At 32.4% G+C, this 15,661-nt stretch overlaps 1 protein-coding gene across 2 annotated transcripts; it reads left to right on the top strand.

The window, feature by feature from the left end:
- The first annotated feature begins 3,473 nt into the window (after window positions 1-3,473).
- LOC145635024 (floral homeotic protein AGAMOUS-like) lies at window positions 3,474-15,347 on the top strand. 2 transcript variants are annotated; one of them, XM_081686330.1, is made up of 9 exons: window positions 3,474-3,744; window positions 3,931-3,997; window positions 4,312-4,563; window positions 11,655-11,736; window positions 11,914-11,975; window positions 12,060-12,171; window positions 12,269-12,310; window positions 14,763-14,804; window positions 14,892-15,347. In XM_081686330.1, the coding sequence occupies exons 3-9, from the start codon at window positions 4,328-4,330 to the stop codon at window positions 15,060-15,062; spliced, it is 747 nt and encodes a 248-aa protein (XP_081542456.1). In that variant the 5' UTR covers window positions 3,474-3,744; window positions 3,931-3,997; window positions 4,312-4,327; the 3' UTR covers window positions 15,063-15,347. The 2 variants fall into 2 exon arrangements, with proteins under 2 accessions (XP_081542456.1, XP_081542455.1); XM_081686329.1 differs by having other exon boundaries at window positions 11,649-11,736.
- Window positions 15,348-15,661: the final 314 nt, after the last annotated feature.

The following is a 15,661-nucleotide window of genomic DNA, read 5'->3' as shown; positions in this document are numbered from 1 at the left end:
ATTATCGTACTGAACTAAATTACTCCTCAATTTATCAAAATATAACCCTAATCCGACTTAAGATAATTAAGCATAGACATCCCTCATTATAATACATGATTATAGATTCTGGACAAATGTAATTATTATATCCATGGTTACATTATTCTATGTCCGTCCCATACACTAATACACATTTCTTTCTTTCTTTTTATCTTTTAGGCACTAAAACACAAAACAAAATTATACTCCGTACTTCGTATCTATGTATGTAATGACGTAACACCCATTATTATTGTACACAAAAAATTAAAGTAGCAAATTTATACTTTATTATTATACATTAAAAAGCGTTCCTAAAAAATGTTTATGTGTAATATAAATCTGCATCACATTATCAGTTAACTATCATGTGCTATGTCACTCCTAGTATTGCAACATTTAGTCCATGTCATTATTATTAATAAGAAAAAACATCCCACAAAGTTTGAACATTGGATCTTATGATTACAAGATTACACACTTTACCATCTTAGCCAAGGCCAATTTATGTTCTCTCTATACATATAATTAGGGGTGTCAATTCGGTTAAACAGTTCGGGTTTGGGTTGGGTTTATCAGTTTCGGGTTATAACGGGTCGGTTTATAACGGATTGAAATAATAAGCGGGTCGGTTTGGGTCGGTTTTGAAAATTATCGGGTCAGTTCGGTTTGGTTTTTTTAATTGCAGTTTCTATTCGGATCGGGCCCTTATCGGGTCGGGTTCTAGTCGGTTCGGGTCATAATCAATGTGGGTTGAACTGGGTCAGTTTGAAAACGGGTTTAGCCCATTTAATGTGGGTTTCGGTTAAAAACAGTTCGGGTCTTAATCAGGACGGGTCGTAATTGGTTCGGGTCATAATCAGTTTGGGTTTAACTAGGTCGGTTCGAAAATGGGTTTCGGTTCAAAATAGATCAGGTGAAATCGGGTCCAACCATTATTGTTTCGGTTATAATCGGTTTAGATTGAACTTGGTTGGTTTGAAAACGAGTTTACCCAATTTGAAACGGGTTTCTAATCAAAATCATATCGGGTTAAAATTGAGTCGGATGATTATCGAGTCGAATTAGTCAGATAATGGGTAGGAACGAGTCATGTTATAATCAAGTCAAGTCATAAATAAGTTGGGTTTATCGAGTAGTGGGTTGAAACAGATTAGATCATAAACATATTGGGTAACAGGTTGTAAATGACTCAATCATAACGGGTTACGGGTTTTAAACGGTTTGGTCATAACGGGCTACGGGTCGTAAACGGTTCGGTCACAACGGGTTACGGGTTATAAACTGTTCGGTCACAAGTTCACAACGGGTTACGGGTTGGAACGATTTAGGTTTATCGGATTTTTATCGGGTTTTAACGGTTTTCGGTTTAAAACGGGTCGGGTTACTATCGGGTTTAAACATAATCGGTTTGGGTTGCTTTCAATTTCGGGTTGTAACGGTTTGGCTTGATAACGGGTCGGGTTAGTAACGGTTTGCACAAATTCGGTTTAGTTCAGTTTCGGTTTGGAAAAAATTCGGTCGGGTCAGTTTTCGGTTTCCAAAAAACGGGTTTTAAACAGTTCAGTTCCTTTTCGGATCGGTTTGAAACAGTTGGGTTTAACGGTTCGGGTGAAAAACTGACAGCTCTACATATAATAACTTGAAAAAAAATGAATAAAAAGGAATAGCCTCAACAGTACCAATATCAAGCCTCAACTTATTGACTGCTTAATTATCTAATCTAAGTTCACTTTCTACCCAAAAAAAAAAAATTGAAAATAAAATATCTTCAACAATGGAGTTTTGGGTTACATTTTGTTTTAAAGTAATAACCCGGTACAACGTGCAGGGTACACAGTAGTTAGAAATAATTTCACGACTCATTCAAATTATTTTATACACCTGAAATTTTTTAATAATTTCACTACTCATTCAAATTATTTTATACGGAGTACATCATACCTTTTATATTTCTAATTTGTTTTCCATTCTATAATGAATGGCGTCTTTTATATAGTTCGGCTCACTTTTAATTTATTTTATTTTGTCAAACCTAGTTTGCAATGCTATTTAATCTAACCCAGATGGGTTACTGTATTTACATATGTTCACCGACTTGTAAACTTTATTCACCGTTTTCTTACATCCATTCAATTTTTATATATACTAGTTTTGTGCCCCGTGCGATGCTCGGGTTGTTTATTGAATTATAAAATAAATTTTTAATCTTTATACGATTTGCTAGATTGTGAAGTATATTATTTTAACCGATTAGTATATATATTATAAATGTATGTTTTACGCTTTTAACTATTTCCTTTGCCCAAAAATATTATGATACAAAAAATAATTTATTAATTTTTAAGAATTATAATTGAATTTGTACATTTGAAATATTGGTATTTTATCTAAAATAAAACTAATTTTATCCTAAAATTCTATCCAAATATAATTTTAAATTAACTTTTTTTTAATCTTATGAGGTCTATTTAAATCTATCCAACGTGGCGCGACACTTGGCGAAAAGTTAGAACGCCAAGTGTCGCAGCCTCGTGACCTGGCTAAAAGTTTAGCTTTATATATTAGTTACTAGTTTTGTGCCCGTGCGATGCCCGGATTGTTTATTAAATTTAAAGATATATTTTAATCTATATGTCAAATTTTAAAACATATCATTGATACAAAATTAGTTAGGAATTGACGTGTTTTTGTGACGATTTAAACTTGTAGACATGTAATGACAAATAATAATAAGATTGGTGAATTTTTTTTTTTTTTGACCTTGTCTGAAATGACTCGTGACCCGACCTGATTGACAAGTCTACACACAGTAATAAAATTATATTAGATTGTGAATTATATTATTTTAATTGATTAGAATATATTATAAATCATGGATGTGGTACATTTTGAACTAATTCCTTTGCTCCAAAAAAAAATTATGATACAAAAAATAAATTTATATGATAATTTATGACAGTAATAATCTATTTTTTTTAATAAAATTATAATTCAATTTGTACATATGAAATATTGGTACTTTATCAAAAATAAAACTCTAAATTAACAATTTTATCCTAAAATTCTATCCAAATTTGATTGAAAAAAAAATTCTAAACTATCTTTTTTATCCTACAAATTGAATTCTATATAATTCTATCCTACGTGGCACGACACTTGGCGAAAAGTTGGAACGCTAAGTGTCGATATCTCGTCGCCTGACTAAAAGTTTAGCTTTATATTTTCTATCCAAATTTGATTGAAAATAAATTTCTAAACTACCTTTTTTATCCTACAAATTGAATTCTATATAATTCTATCCTACGTGGCACGACACTTGGCGAAAAGTTGGAACGCCAAGTGTCGTTGTCTCGTCGACTGGCTAAAAGTTTAGCTTTATATATTAGTTATATGATATGATATATAAAAAAGAGTATAGTCGAACTTTGGTAAACTAAGGAAGCATATATAAGCAAAGTATGGTAGGAAGAGTGCGCAACCCTTGATCTGAACCAACGTCTCATTCACCCCATTAATAATACCTCTTTCACAAGTCCTTTTCCCTTTCTCTCTCTTTAATTCCCATTCTTCCTTTCTCTCTCTCTCCAATATCACTCCCTTTTTTTTTCCAGTCACAAGAAAGTTAAAAACTCAGCTGTTAATGGAGTCTAATTTTTTTATGTGAATTTCCATTTTTAGCCTTCTCTTTTCAACCAAAACCGTCCATTTTCATACAAAAGGGTATAATAAAAGGGTTAATTTTGTAACAAAAATAATTTTTCTTTTCTTTTATTTTTTTTTAAAACTTTGTGACAATTAAATAGAAATGTTGAGCAATTAAATGGGTTTCTACTTTTATAAATACCCAACTAGAAGGGCAAACTCACTTCCAATTTGTTTTCTTTCTTTTTTTTTCTGTTGTTGCAGAATTTTAGGGAAGAAAAAGAGGGGCAGACAAATTATATTTCCTAATTCTTCATTTTTTCTTCCTCAGGTGAGATTAAGCTTAAAATAATAGCTTAGTCAATTCCAAATTTCAATTCTAATTAGTTTTCGCTTCGCCTCTTATGGTATTCTTATCCTCTTTCAATCCCATGAAATTTCGAGCTAGTAAATCAGTTTCGAATACAGCATATTCCGTTGAACTAAGCTGGAAGACTAAATAACTATCTAGATAACTCAATGATAAGATTAATATTGTGGATATTATGTTGGTTTAATGATGTACATGTTATTGATTTTATTTTATTGGTGTTATAAGTTTTTGATTAAGCTAATAGATTAACATATGATTAAATTTTCTTTCAGAAAAACTAGCAAAATCATGGAATTCCCAACACAAGTTATGGAAGAAGGTTCACCCTCAAGCCAAAGAAAGATGGGAAGGGGGAAGATCGAGATCAAGCGGATCGAAAACACGACAAACCGCCAAGTGACCTTCTGCAAGAGAAGGAATGGATTGCTGAAGAAAGCCTATGAATTATCAGTCTTATGTGATGCTGAAGTTGCCCTTATTGTCTTTTCGAGCCGAGGCCGGCTCTATGAGTATGCTAATCATAGGTATATGTTCAACATAATTCCTCCCTTTTTACAAATTCACTAATTTTTTGGACAAATTTTGAAGATGATAAATAAGGGTTATATCTTAGAGAAATTAAAATTGTCTTTCTTTCTTTCAGTTTTGTTTTTTTCTCTGTTAAGAGCTTTAAGGGATGCCCTTTTTATTTTTTTAAATAAGGCCTTCTTTTACTTCTTTGATTGACAGAAACATAGATCTGGTTGTAATACAAGGAAATAACAGAAATTTGGCAATTTTTTTTGGCATAAAAAAATCAGACCTAAAATAAATGGGAAACATTATATTGTATACATAAAAATTTAAAAACAGTAAGAAAAATTGGGAAAGTTTTCAGGACTATGAGATCAGCTTTCCATCCTACCCTCTTCTCCATTGTTGCTAACTTTGTATATTCTCTCTCTAAAATCTTCCTTTCTCTCTCTAAGTGAAAGTACAAATATGCCCATGATCTATGATGCTAGAAGAAAAGGGGTAGGCCTACTACACCCATAGTTGTCACATTTCGATTCGTCGAAAAACTCTCTACCCCCATCTCTTGACACTTCCTTAATATCATGTCAGTTTACCCATAAAGCTAAAACAAAAGGACATCCACAAAAGTTTGTGTTCAAGAAACCCCAATTCAAAAAATCAAACTACTACTAGTAGATAAGATTATATAGAGCAGTATGTAACACAACACAACACCACAATGTTTTCGATTTTGTTCATCTAACACGCAGCGTGTGTAACTAAATTAGGGTTCTTGGTATAATCTATCAGAACACTAAATTTCCTTGCCTATAATTAGATATTGATGAAAATATGTTGGTTACACGTGATGTGTATTTGTAAAAGTCAATAAATTAGCCAAAATTAGGGCTTAAAAATGCACCCACTTGACATATTTGAGGGTTTCAATTTATTGCACACAACTCATTTTTTTGGCAAAGTAGGTCTAAATTTGTAACAAAACAAAGGCTAGTAGTTAAAAAACATAATACAAATCAGAAGAAGTTTGCCAGATTTGGTCCGTTTGATTTTTATATGTATAATTCTTTTTTCATAATTAGGGTTATTATCACTAAGTCCTAAAACTGACCATTTACAAGAGATTTATAGCTTTAACAAGAATGAAATAGAAAATATAATTTTTTATGCTCAAATTGAGAAAAAGAGGAATCTTTTGTGTTTTTTGTTTATAATTTTTGTTTTTTATTAATATTTTTGGGTAATCTGACAAATATAAAGAGAAAGAGGGTAGTGTAATGATATGATTTCCAATACAAAGAGTTACTCTTTTAACTTAAATAGTGAAAGAAATAAAAATAATAATTGGATTAATTTTTATTTTGTACAATACCCTCTTAGATTGTGAAAGGATCTCACTTTCTCTATGAGTTCAAAATAAAAATTGGGTAAAATTAATTTTTATTTTTTACAGTTTTCTTTCAACAAAAAAGAACCACCTCACTCTTTGATGATCTCATCACTGTTGAGTCTGAAACAGCAAAAACAACAAAAACATTGCTGTTTTTTTTCAGAGTGTGTTGAACCAATCAAATTGCATCATCCTTTTTTCACAAACTTTCACTTTATTAGGGAAAATTAGGGTGTGTTGAGACTAGATCTTGCTTAGATATTTTTGTACAATACTCATGCCTTTCAAAGAAATTTACGTACTCTTACCAAAGCTACCTAAAAAAAGTTTGTGTAGGAAATATAAATCTGATAAATAATTCAATTTATGGCCACTGTTTTGTACTTAAACTTGTATCATCTTCTAATTAAGATGATATTTTTTCATCATTAAACTTAGGTTATTAGCCATATTTCATTATCATCAAAAGTATTTACATCTTATAGTTTCCTAATTATTCAAGTAGATCTTTTTACCTACTCTAAAGAATAAGTATGTCTAATTTTTGTTTATTTATTTTTTTTGTTTTCCAGAATGTAAGTTTTTTCAATTTGGTAACTTAGATCCTTTTATAAAAAAAGTCATAATTCTAGTTAAAAGACAAGTGAAGTTATAGTGAAAGTTAAATTATTTTTTTCCAAAAATGGCATTATGTGGAAATTTTTTGGCAACCACTTTATACTTCTAGCTTTTTCTCACAATCTTTTACAACTACTTTCAAAATTCTAATTCTTGAGTTTTATTTTTTTAGGATGAAATAAAAAGAAATATAAGGTTTTTAATTTTGTTTTTATTTAATTAAAAGAAGAAAGATACCAGTAAGAAAAGAAAGTGTACGGAAAAACTTGACTTTGTGTAATTTATGCATGGAAGAAGAAAGAGCCCTACACCTACAGCTGCTATTTTTTAGTCAGACTTCAATTTTCAATTTTTTATTTTTTATTTATTGATTGATAGAAATTTGGAAAAGACTAATTTTAGTATTCCATTTTTTAATAATAAAAAAATTCCAAAACCCTTGGATATTAGGGTAATCGGGTGGGTTAATATCCAACGGATAATGGGTTTCTGACACGTGGCTCAGTTCTCAACTCACTAGTCTTATTCTAACCAATCATATCACTGGACCACATGACAACGTGGCAGAACTTAGCCAATCACTTACTCGAGGAAATTAAGGTATCACCAAATTCGAGAGAGTTCAGTCAATTTTTTAATTTAATTTGATGTTATAAAAACATTAAATATGTTAAATTTAGGTCATATCATACTAAATTACATCGCATCAAACAGTAAATATTCTGAACTCTGAAGCTGAGTTTACTGAGGTTTTTCTTACTTTTCATTCAAATTACTGTTTTGTATGGCTTTTCGTGTTGGACTAAGGTATTAGATTGATTTGACTAAAATAATTACTGAAGTACGTATCTATTTTTAGATGTAATAATCATTTCATGAAATTATTCATATTGTTTGTTCATACTTGTACTCAATGTCGTTTAGTCAGTGGTAGAATTACAGTAATATCTACTCCATAATCGTTGGTTTTGTTTGTGAGATTTTTTCATGCGTTCACTTTACGGTTTATAATTGATTGACTTTTAGTTTGAATTATACGACTAACATGGTTGTTACTCCTTAATTTGCAATATTGATTGCTTTTATTTAATTTTATTATCACGATATCTTTATTTTTGAGATAAGAGATTTGCAACTTACTTATAGAGGGAAAAATAAATGTAAGCTTTTGATTTTCTTAATTTCATCTTATCTGTTTTGCTGTTTTTGTGCTTTTGCCCTTCTCCACTTTTCTCCTTTTGCTGTTTAGCAACAATACATGGGAAAAAAAAAATATTGTACTAGAATAAAGAACTAGAGATTTGGGCAAACAATTTATATTTGTATTTTCAAATTGTGTCAATGCGTACCCAATAACTGAAATGCTTAAGGGCATGTGCTGGAAAAACTCAATATACAGAGGGAAAAAAAAAAAGTAGAATAACTAAGTTTTTGGAAATATTCAATTTAAGAGGTTAGAGTTATGGCCAGATATGTTGAAAGGAGAGTGTAGAAGGAAAATGTAATTAAAAGTAGAATAACTAACAGTTTGTTTGGATAAGAAGGAATGGAGGGAAAGGAAGAGAAGGGAAAGGAAGGGGGATGAAATCCATTGTTTGGATATCAAATTAAGGGGTGAGGGAAATGAAAGGAAAAGTTTTGTTTAATTGTTATAGTGTAAAATCCTTCCAAATTTGAAAAGATTTGGAAGGAAAACAATAACAATAGATTAACATTCAACTGGAATACTTTATTGAATCTCCTCCTTTATCATTTTCTCTCTCCTCCTCCATATTGTTCTCATGATTTTTCTCCAAATTTCAAGGGTTTTTGACAATGCTAATTCATCTCTTTCTATTTCTTGAATTTTCAAGGTAAAGGCCAAATGATGCAACATGTTATTCTACTCTGCGTCTCACGAATTTTATCCTCCAATTTCTAGGGATTTGCTGCTTTTCTTCATTGTTAATATTTATTCAATTTTCAATTTATTTTTTTATTTTTTTATTTATTTATTTTTTTTATATATTCCTTCAATTTTTGTTTGAAAGTCAGTTTGAAAATCAATTTGATATTTTAGATAATGTACATAATTTTTTTTTGGAATAGCATGAGATATTAAATTATCTATTTTTGCTTGATTTTAATGACGTTTATCAATATTTTTTTTGGAAATTTTGACAATTACTACATACTATTCTTTCCATTTTAGTAATTACCACCTGCTATTATTTTTTTTTTGAAAATTACCTCCTACTCTTTCAAAAAAAAAAAAAAAATTCCCACCTAGTTACCTCTCAACTACCTTATGACGTCATGTAGGCCCCATTTTTTTTTACCTTCCCTCTTCTTTTCCCTCCCTTTTCTCATTTCTCACTCGAGTTTCATCTCCTTTGACTAATTTTTTTCGCTCAAATTATTTTTTCGCTCAAAAAATAACCACCTAGTTGGGCCCCAATTTATTTTTTCGCTCAAAAAAATGAGTAAGGGGAGATGAAAATTGAGTGAGAAATGAGAAAAGGGAGGGAGAAGAAGAGGGAAGGTAAAAGGTGGGACCTACATGACATCAAAAGGTAGTTGAGAGGTGCTAAATTATTTGTGAGAGAATAGCTTTGCTTGATTATTATTCATCAATAGGTAGAGTATTTATACAATACCTACGAACATAAGATAGGAAACGATATTCCTAAAAGATATACTACCATAATCATAAACCCTAAAGATATATTCTCAAAATAATATCTTAACATAAAAGAGTAGGTGGTAATTTTCAAAAAAAATAATAGCAGGTGGTAATTACTAAAATGGAAAAAATAGTAGGTGGTAATTGTTAAAATTTCCTATTTTTTTATCAGGTTTAAACTATAATAAAAATAACTGCAATATAATTTTTGTAAAATTTAGTATAATGTTGATTGCAACATGCAAGCAACTCACATATTAAGAACCAATAAAAAATGGTGAATGCACCTCCCCTTCCTCCATTTTCTCCTTTATCCAAACAAGGAAGGTTCAATTTCTTCTTCCCTCCCCTCCCCTTCTCTTTCTTCCCCTCCCTACCCCTTCCCTTCTTATCCTTCCTGATACTAAGTTCTTGGGAATATTCGGTTTAAGAGGTTGGGAATATTCGGTTTAAGAGGTTAGAGTTATGACTAGATTTGTTGAAAGGAGAGTGTATATTATTTGATTATTTGATCATGGTCAGGAACGTAAATTTACTTATGTCAAAATAACGACTACTTCTAGAGTCTAGCTTGTCCGATATGTGTGTTTAATTTCACTGTACACCATCTATGATCTATCAATAACTTAAATACATTGCTTGTGTTGTTTGTCTTTCCAAATTAAATACATAATATATTGTGATTTATTGACGACTATCTTAATAAAAGTGTATTACGACTTTATAGAAAAAACCTCCCTTGCATATGTAAGTTTTACTTATGTATATATTCTCACTTTTTTTATAATAGTATTTCAATTTCACTATTTGTAGATGAATTGGCTTATCCGATGGTTGCTAGTTACGTAATGCAACTATGTTAGGATAATATGAAGCCAAAATATAATGGCAAAAAAAATGGTGTTAATGATGAATAATTAATACTCCGTATGACAATTTCACAATAAAAAAGATATTATGTCAAACAAGTTTTAGTTGAATGATTAATCGCGCATATTTGTTTTGATTTGAGAACAATTTTGTAATGATCACTCTAATTTTGTAGCCAATATAACCGTTTGATCATAACCATCAATTTTCTAGTATTAAATCTATATCATCTATCTATTGACTATATTATAAATTTTTTTTCACTTTGAAAAATACTTTATTAATCTTTCCTCTTTCACTTTTCCTTTCCCTTTCCCCTTTCTCATAACGACCTGGATAAGTCACTAAAATTTAATTTTATTTCATTTTCCGCTTAACTGCCACAAGTAATAATGATCGGATGTTTCCAAATTATAAGTTTTTACAATGCTTATATATAGTTGTAAACAAAAAATCATGAAAATAAAGTTATATAATATATTACTGGAAGTTTATTTGAAATCGTTATATAAGTTATTTAGATTTTTTTTCTTTTTTAATTTTATCATTTGTGATGGAGATTGATTGATGCATGACTGTACGATTAAATTTGTAAGTGCTACATTTTGATCTTTACTTTATCATATTTGAATTGTTTTCAAGGATATAAGGCATAATCGTCTGAATAATTGATATTCAATTTATAACTGTTATTCATTTTTCTTTTGATCTAAACGGTTAGATATTATTATTTCTATGAAATTTAATGATTTGGATAAAAAGTAGTTACAGTAGCTACAATTTTAGTGTAGTTATTGAATAATCTTTCTTGTTTATTTGTTAGGATTAATGACTATGTGGAGGAAATAATAAAAACATATGTAGGGAATGAAAAGTGGTAATAAGAAAGGGTAAATAAAGGCCAGAGAAGTATTAAAAAGGACCTAAAATATAATATTTGACATATTTTACAAAATAATCCTGATGACGAGCACCCGAACCACTAACTCAATAGTGGATTCGTAATAGAGAAGGTGGATAATATACAAAAGAAGGATTCGTAGTAGAGAAGGTTGATAATATACAAAAGAAGGTAGATAGGTAGGCTTGTGTATAGGCATGTGTTTGTATGCTTAAATTAAAGGTCCATTTCCCATATTTATATTCGAATATGTTGATTAAAAGAAATGGCTAGAAATTTCTAGAATTTCCTTCAATTTTTCTTGAAATTTCACAACCTATCTCTTTTTGTTGCTTCCAATGTTGAGAATTCTCTAGATCATTTTAGGGGTTACATGATGTAGAAATATCTATAGAATAAAATACTAATTGTGCTACCAGTATAAAAAACTTCCCGAACACGGGCCTATAAAATTTATGCCACACCCAAACCCAACAATATCATTTCTAAATGTATGTGTGCATGAGATAGGGTCATCATTATTTTTGAAATATAATGGCTACACAACTACTGTAGCTGGGTATATTGGTCATCATTGTTTATCAAATTGTTCAATTAAAAACAATTATAAAAAATTAGGAAATGGAAGGTCATGGAACTAATTGATATTCTTTAGCTGCAGTGTCAAGGGCACAATTGACAGGTACAAGAAAGCGTGCTCTGATCAGACTGGTGCTGGATCAGTTGCTGAAGCCAATGCTCAGGTATAATGCAACTAACTAACCTCACTTGATTGCTCGCATTTCTTTGTTTTGGTAGGAAGAACATTTATATAAGTTTCTTACAAAGTGGTGAAATCATAGTTACCTAATTCCCTAAACCTAGAAATGTGATTTAGGTTAAAGAGTATTGTGTAATATAATTTTGAATGTAAATTGCAGTACTATCAGCAAGAGGCTGCCAAGCTGCGAGGCCAAATCAAAACTGCAACAGAGAACAACAGGTAAATTTTACTGTGTAAACCTTGATTAACAAAATAATACGAAGTATTATATTTAGAGCAAACATTACTGAAATAGAACTATAGGCTTCTTTCCAGGCATATGATGGGTGAAGGGCTGAGCAGCCTAAGTATGAAGGAGCTGAAGAACCTCGAGACTAAACTTGAGAAAGGAATTAATAGAATTCGGTCCAAAAAGGTAAATAGATAAGAAAGCTATATGAAGTTGGCTTGTTAATACAGTTCTTTTGACATCCTCTTGTAATTCATTTTTCCTTAATTTTTGTGTTTTCCAGAATGAACTACTCTTCGCTGAGATCGAGTTTATGCAGAAAAGGGTATGTTAATCTGTCCCTATACTAAAATGATCCAGAATAAAACATAATGTCTATTTATCTGAGTTTCTAATTACACCAATATGATTGTACAATAGTACTAAGAACTTTGTAACCACAACAGCCTCATCTATCAAAATATGTAATCCGTAGATGTTTAAACAATAGCAATCACTTTACATAAATAAGCATTGATGAATATTATGTGACTGAAAAGAAGCCGTTACACATTTTCCATGGAAAGTTTTGATCAATGTGTTGGTGTCATCTTGTCTTCCAAGTTCCAACTTGTTCCCCATTATGGAGTGATATTGTAGAATTTATTTGACATGATCTACTGTATTTAGTGGTTTATTTTTCAAGCTATAACTAGATTAGGTGAATAAGTTTAATCTTTTCAGTGAGTTAATTGTTCTGTCAGTTTAGGTGCAATGTTACAAACAGGTCGTCTTAGAGTCTGTTTAGATGTTCTAGTAGTCACCAAAGTTAGTCCTGTCTCGTGTACTCATCTGATTTAACTCTTTTGCCTTTATTAATATTACCACCGTTTTTTTTTAGTTGACAATTCTCTCTTTTTATGCTTTCCAATGCACTATTTTAACGCTTAATATCTCTAAATCTCGACATTGTAAATTTATAAGAAGTGGATTTTAATGAAATATACGTTGAGATGATTCTTATAAGATTTCACTTATGATTTATCATAATTTTAAGGAAATTGACATTTGCTACCAGCGAAACTACCTTGTGTTACATTTGCTACCCGTTTAATATTTTTTTTTTTATTTTGCTACCACCCAAATCTCTAAAATATTTATTTCACTACCAATTGCTTACACCGTTACCATTTCCGTTAGTTGGGTTTAGCCACCGTTTCAACCACCTTGCAGCCACCCCTCCCCCTCACTGCCACCCCTCTTCCATCCTCACTGAGTCACTGCCACCTCCTCCCCCCTGCATGCCGGCGCCGGCGCGGCGAACCCACCCCCCTCCCTTTCCACCCTACGCAGCCCCCCACCCCCTATGCAGGCCCGACCCCTGCCCGAACCAAAACCACCCCTCCCCCACCAGAATCCGCCCCCTAGCCCGTTCCCCCACCGAAATCGACCCCCTCCCCTTCCCCCTACCCTTTTCGGACTTCCCTAACACTAAACCACCACCCCGAAACCACCCAAAACGAATTTAGGGTTTCGATTATGGTGGTTCTGGGGTGGTGATTTAGGGTTAGGGGAAGGCCAAAAAGGGTAGGGGGGAAGGGGAGGGGGTCGATTTCGGTGGGGGAACGGGCTGGGGAGCGGATTCCGGTGGGGGGGAAGGGGAAAGGGGGGGGTGGTTGGTTCGGGGTGGGGGTCGGGCTGCGTAAGGGTGGGGGAAAGGGAAAGGGGGGCTGCGTAAGGTGGGGGAAAGGGAGGGGGTGGATTTGCGCCGGCGCCGGCCGAAGATCTGAGCGCCGGCAGGGGGGAGGGGTGGCAAGGAGGGGAGGGGGTGGCAGGGATGGATGGGTTAATTTTTTTTATTATTAATTTATTTATTTATTTTTTTTTTTGGATAAACTTAACGGAACCTTAACGGTTTCCGTTAAGTGGTAGTGAAATTTTAACTATTTGATTTCAGGTGGTAGCAAAATAAAAAAAAAAAAATTAAACGGGTAGCAAATGTAACACAAGGTACTTTCGCCGGTACTAAATGTCAATCAGTAAATAGTGTAAAAATCAAATGGTGTCAATTAAAAAAACAAAGTTAGTAGTTTCTTAAATTTCAGACTACACAAGCCTTAAACAATGCCGCCGCCATATTGAAAGATCTGATCTATTTGAATCATGGAACTAGCCTCAATGACAATATCTAGTTTCTGTTTCAATTTGATGCGGTCTATTTCAACCTATTTACACTTTATGTAAGAAATTAAGTTTGAGTTTGACCCAACACCCATTACTTTGTTAATCTTTTGTAAGCTTAAAGCACTTTAGCCTCTTGTCTTAGGATTCTTATCTGTGACTAGAGAGATAATAAAACAAAATAGACATTAAACCTACTGATTGTATAAGATACTACAAATTAATCTAGGAAAATGGTTATGAGGTGGTGCAGTTTGACATGAAATACTACCACTTATTTATCTCTAAAATAGGCATCATCTATCAGCACTTGAAAACATGTTATTTGTGCTAATTTAATCTCATAAAGATTATTTTCAGATTTATATTTAAGTACGAAAAATAATGGAAATTAATTGAGAAAAACATTGTTTTTAGCTTATATTTGTCAATATACTTTGTTACTTTGTATGTTAAAAGACGTGATTTACTGTCAAGAAAGGAAGAAGCCATCACCAGACTTCCTCAATTTTCTTTTACTAGTACTCTAGAGATCAATAGATGTTTTCATTTCGAACAATATTTTAGCAATTTTACAAATTGTATAAGACTTATTGACAAAATTGTTGCTCCTGCAGGAGATTGAACTGCATAACAATAACCAGTTTCTCCGAGCAAGGGTATATGCTTCCTTCCTCTCTTTTCCTTTATTGTCAACACAACGAAAGCACAAATTTATGAACACATGAAATTGAATTAAATTGCAGATATCTGAAAATGAAAGAGCTCAGCAAAGCATGAGTTTGATGCCGGGAGGCAGTGACTATGATCTTGTCCCTTCGCAGTCGTTTGATTCCCGGAATTACTTCCAAGTAAATGCCCTCCAACCCAATAGTCAGTATGCCCGCCAAGACCAGACCCCGCTCCAGTTAGTGTAACTATGCAACTTAATGCAGATTGAACTGGCCGGAGCTGAAAGTGACCAAGTGAATTCGCTAATGAATGGGATCTAGTCCTGTATTCTAGCGTTTCGAGTCTATAAGTATGTAGTGTATGTTTGGTGTGCAGTGTGATTTGCATAACGTTTGATGCAACCTAAACTTTTAACTTAATTATCTCATCCTGTGTGATGGAGTATTTGACCTTAATTTTCGATATATTGTGCTGTTATTACATTTAAGCTACTGTACGGTGACTATGGTCTGTATCCATTTTGACTATTGCAATTTAGGGCCACCATGGACGAACAGAAGGAAGCCTTCGTTTGCTACACGAAATCCCCTCACTTCTTTTTGCAAGCAGTTTGCCATCATGTTATAGTTTCTTCCTCCATAATGATTCGTAAATAACCAAGTACATTGTTGTCATTACTCATTAGAGGTCTTCACACTGTACCAATTGCTTCCTACCGTCCACTGAATGCTTGCCTTCTATCAATTCTATGTTACTGAGACTCGGGTACTGGTTTTGCATGAAAGTGCATATCTAAGTGTTCGACTCTCAAAAGTTTAAAAATTAAGACATGTAGACGGTACCC

This window comes from Chenopodium album, chromosome 6 (assembly GCF_948465745.1).
Source record: "Chenopodium album chromosome 6, dcCheAlbu1.1, whole genome shotgun sequence".
In the NCBI taxonomy this organism is placed as follows: Eukaryota; Viridiplantae; Streptophyta; class Magnoliopsida; order Caryophyllales; family Amaranthaceae; genus Chenopodium; species Chenopodium album.
The sequence above is the reverse complement of the archived record's forward strand: the minus strand, read 5'-3'. Positions and strand labels throughout refer to the sequence as shown.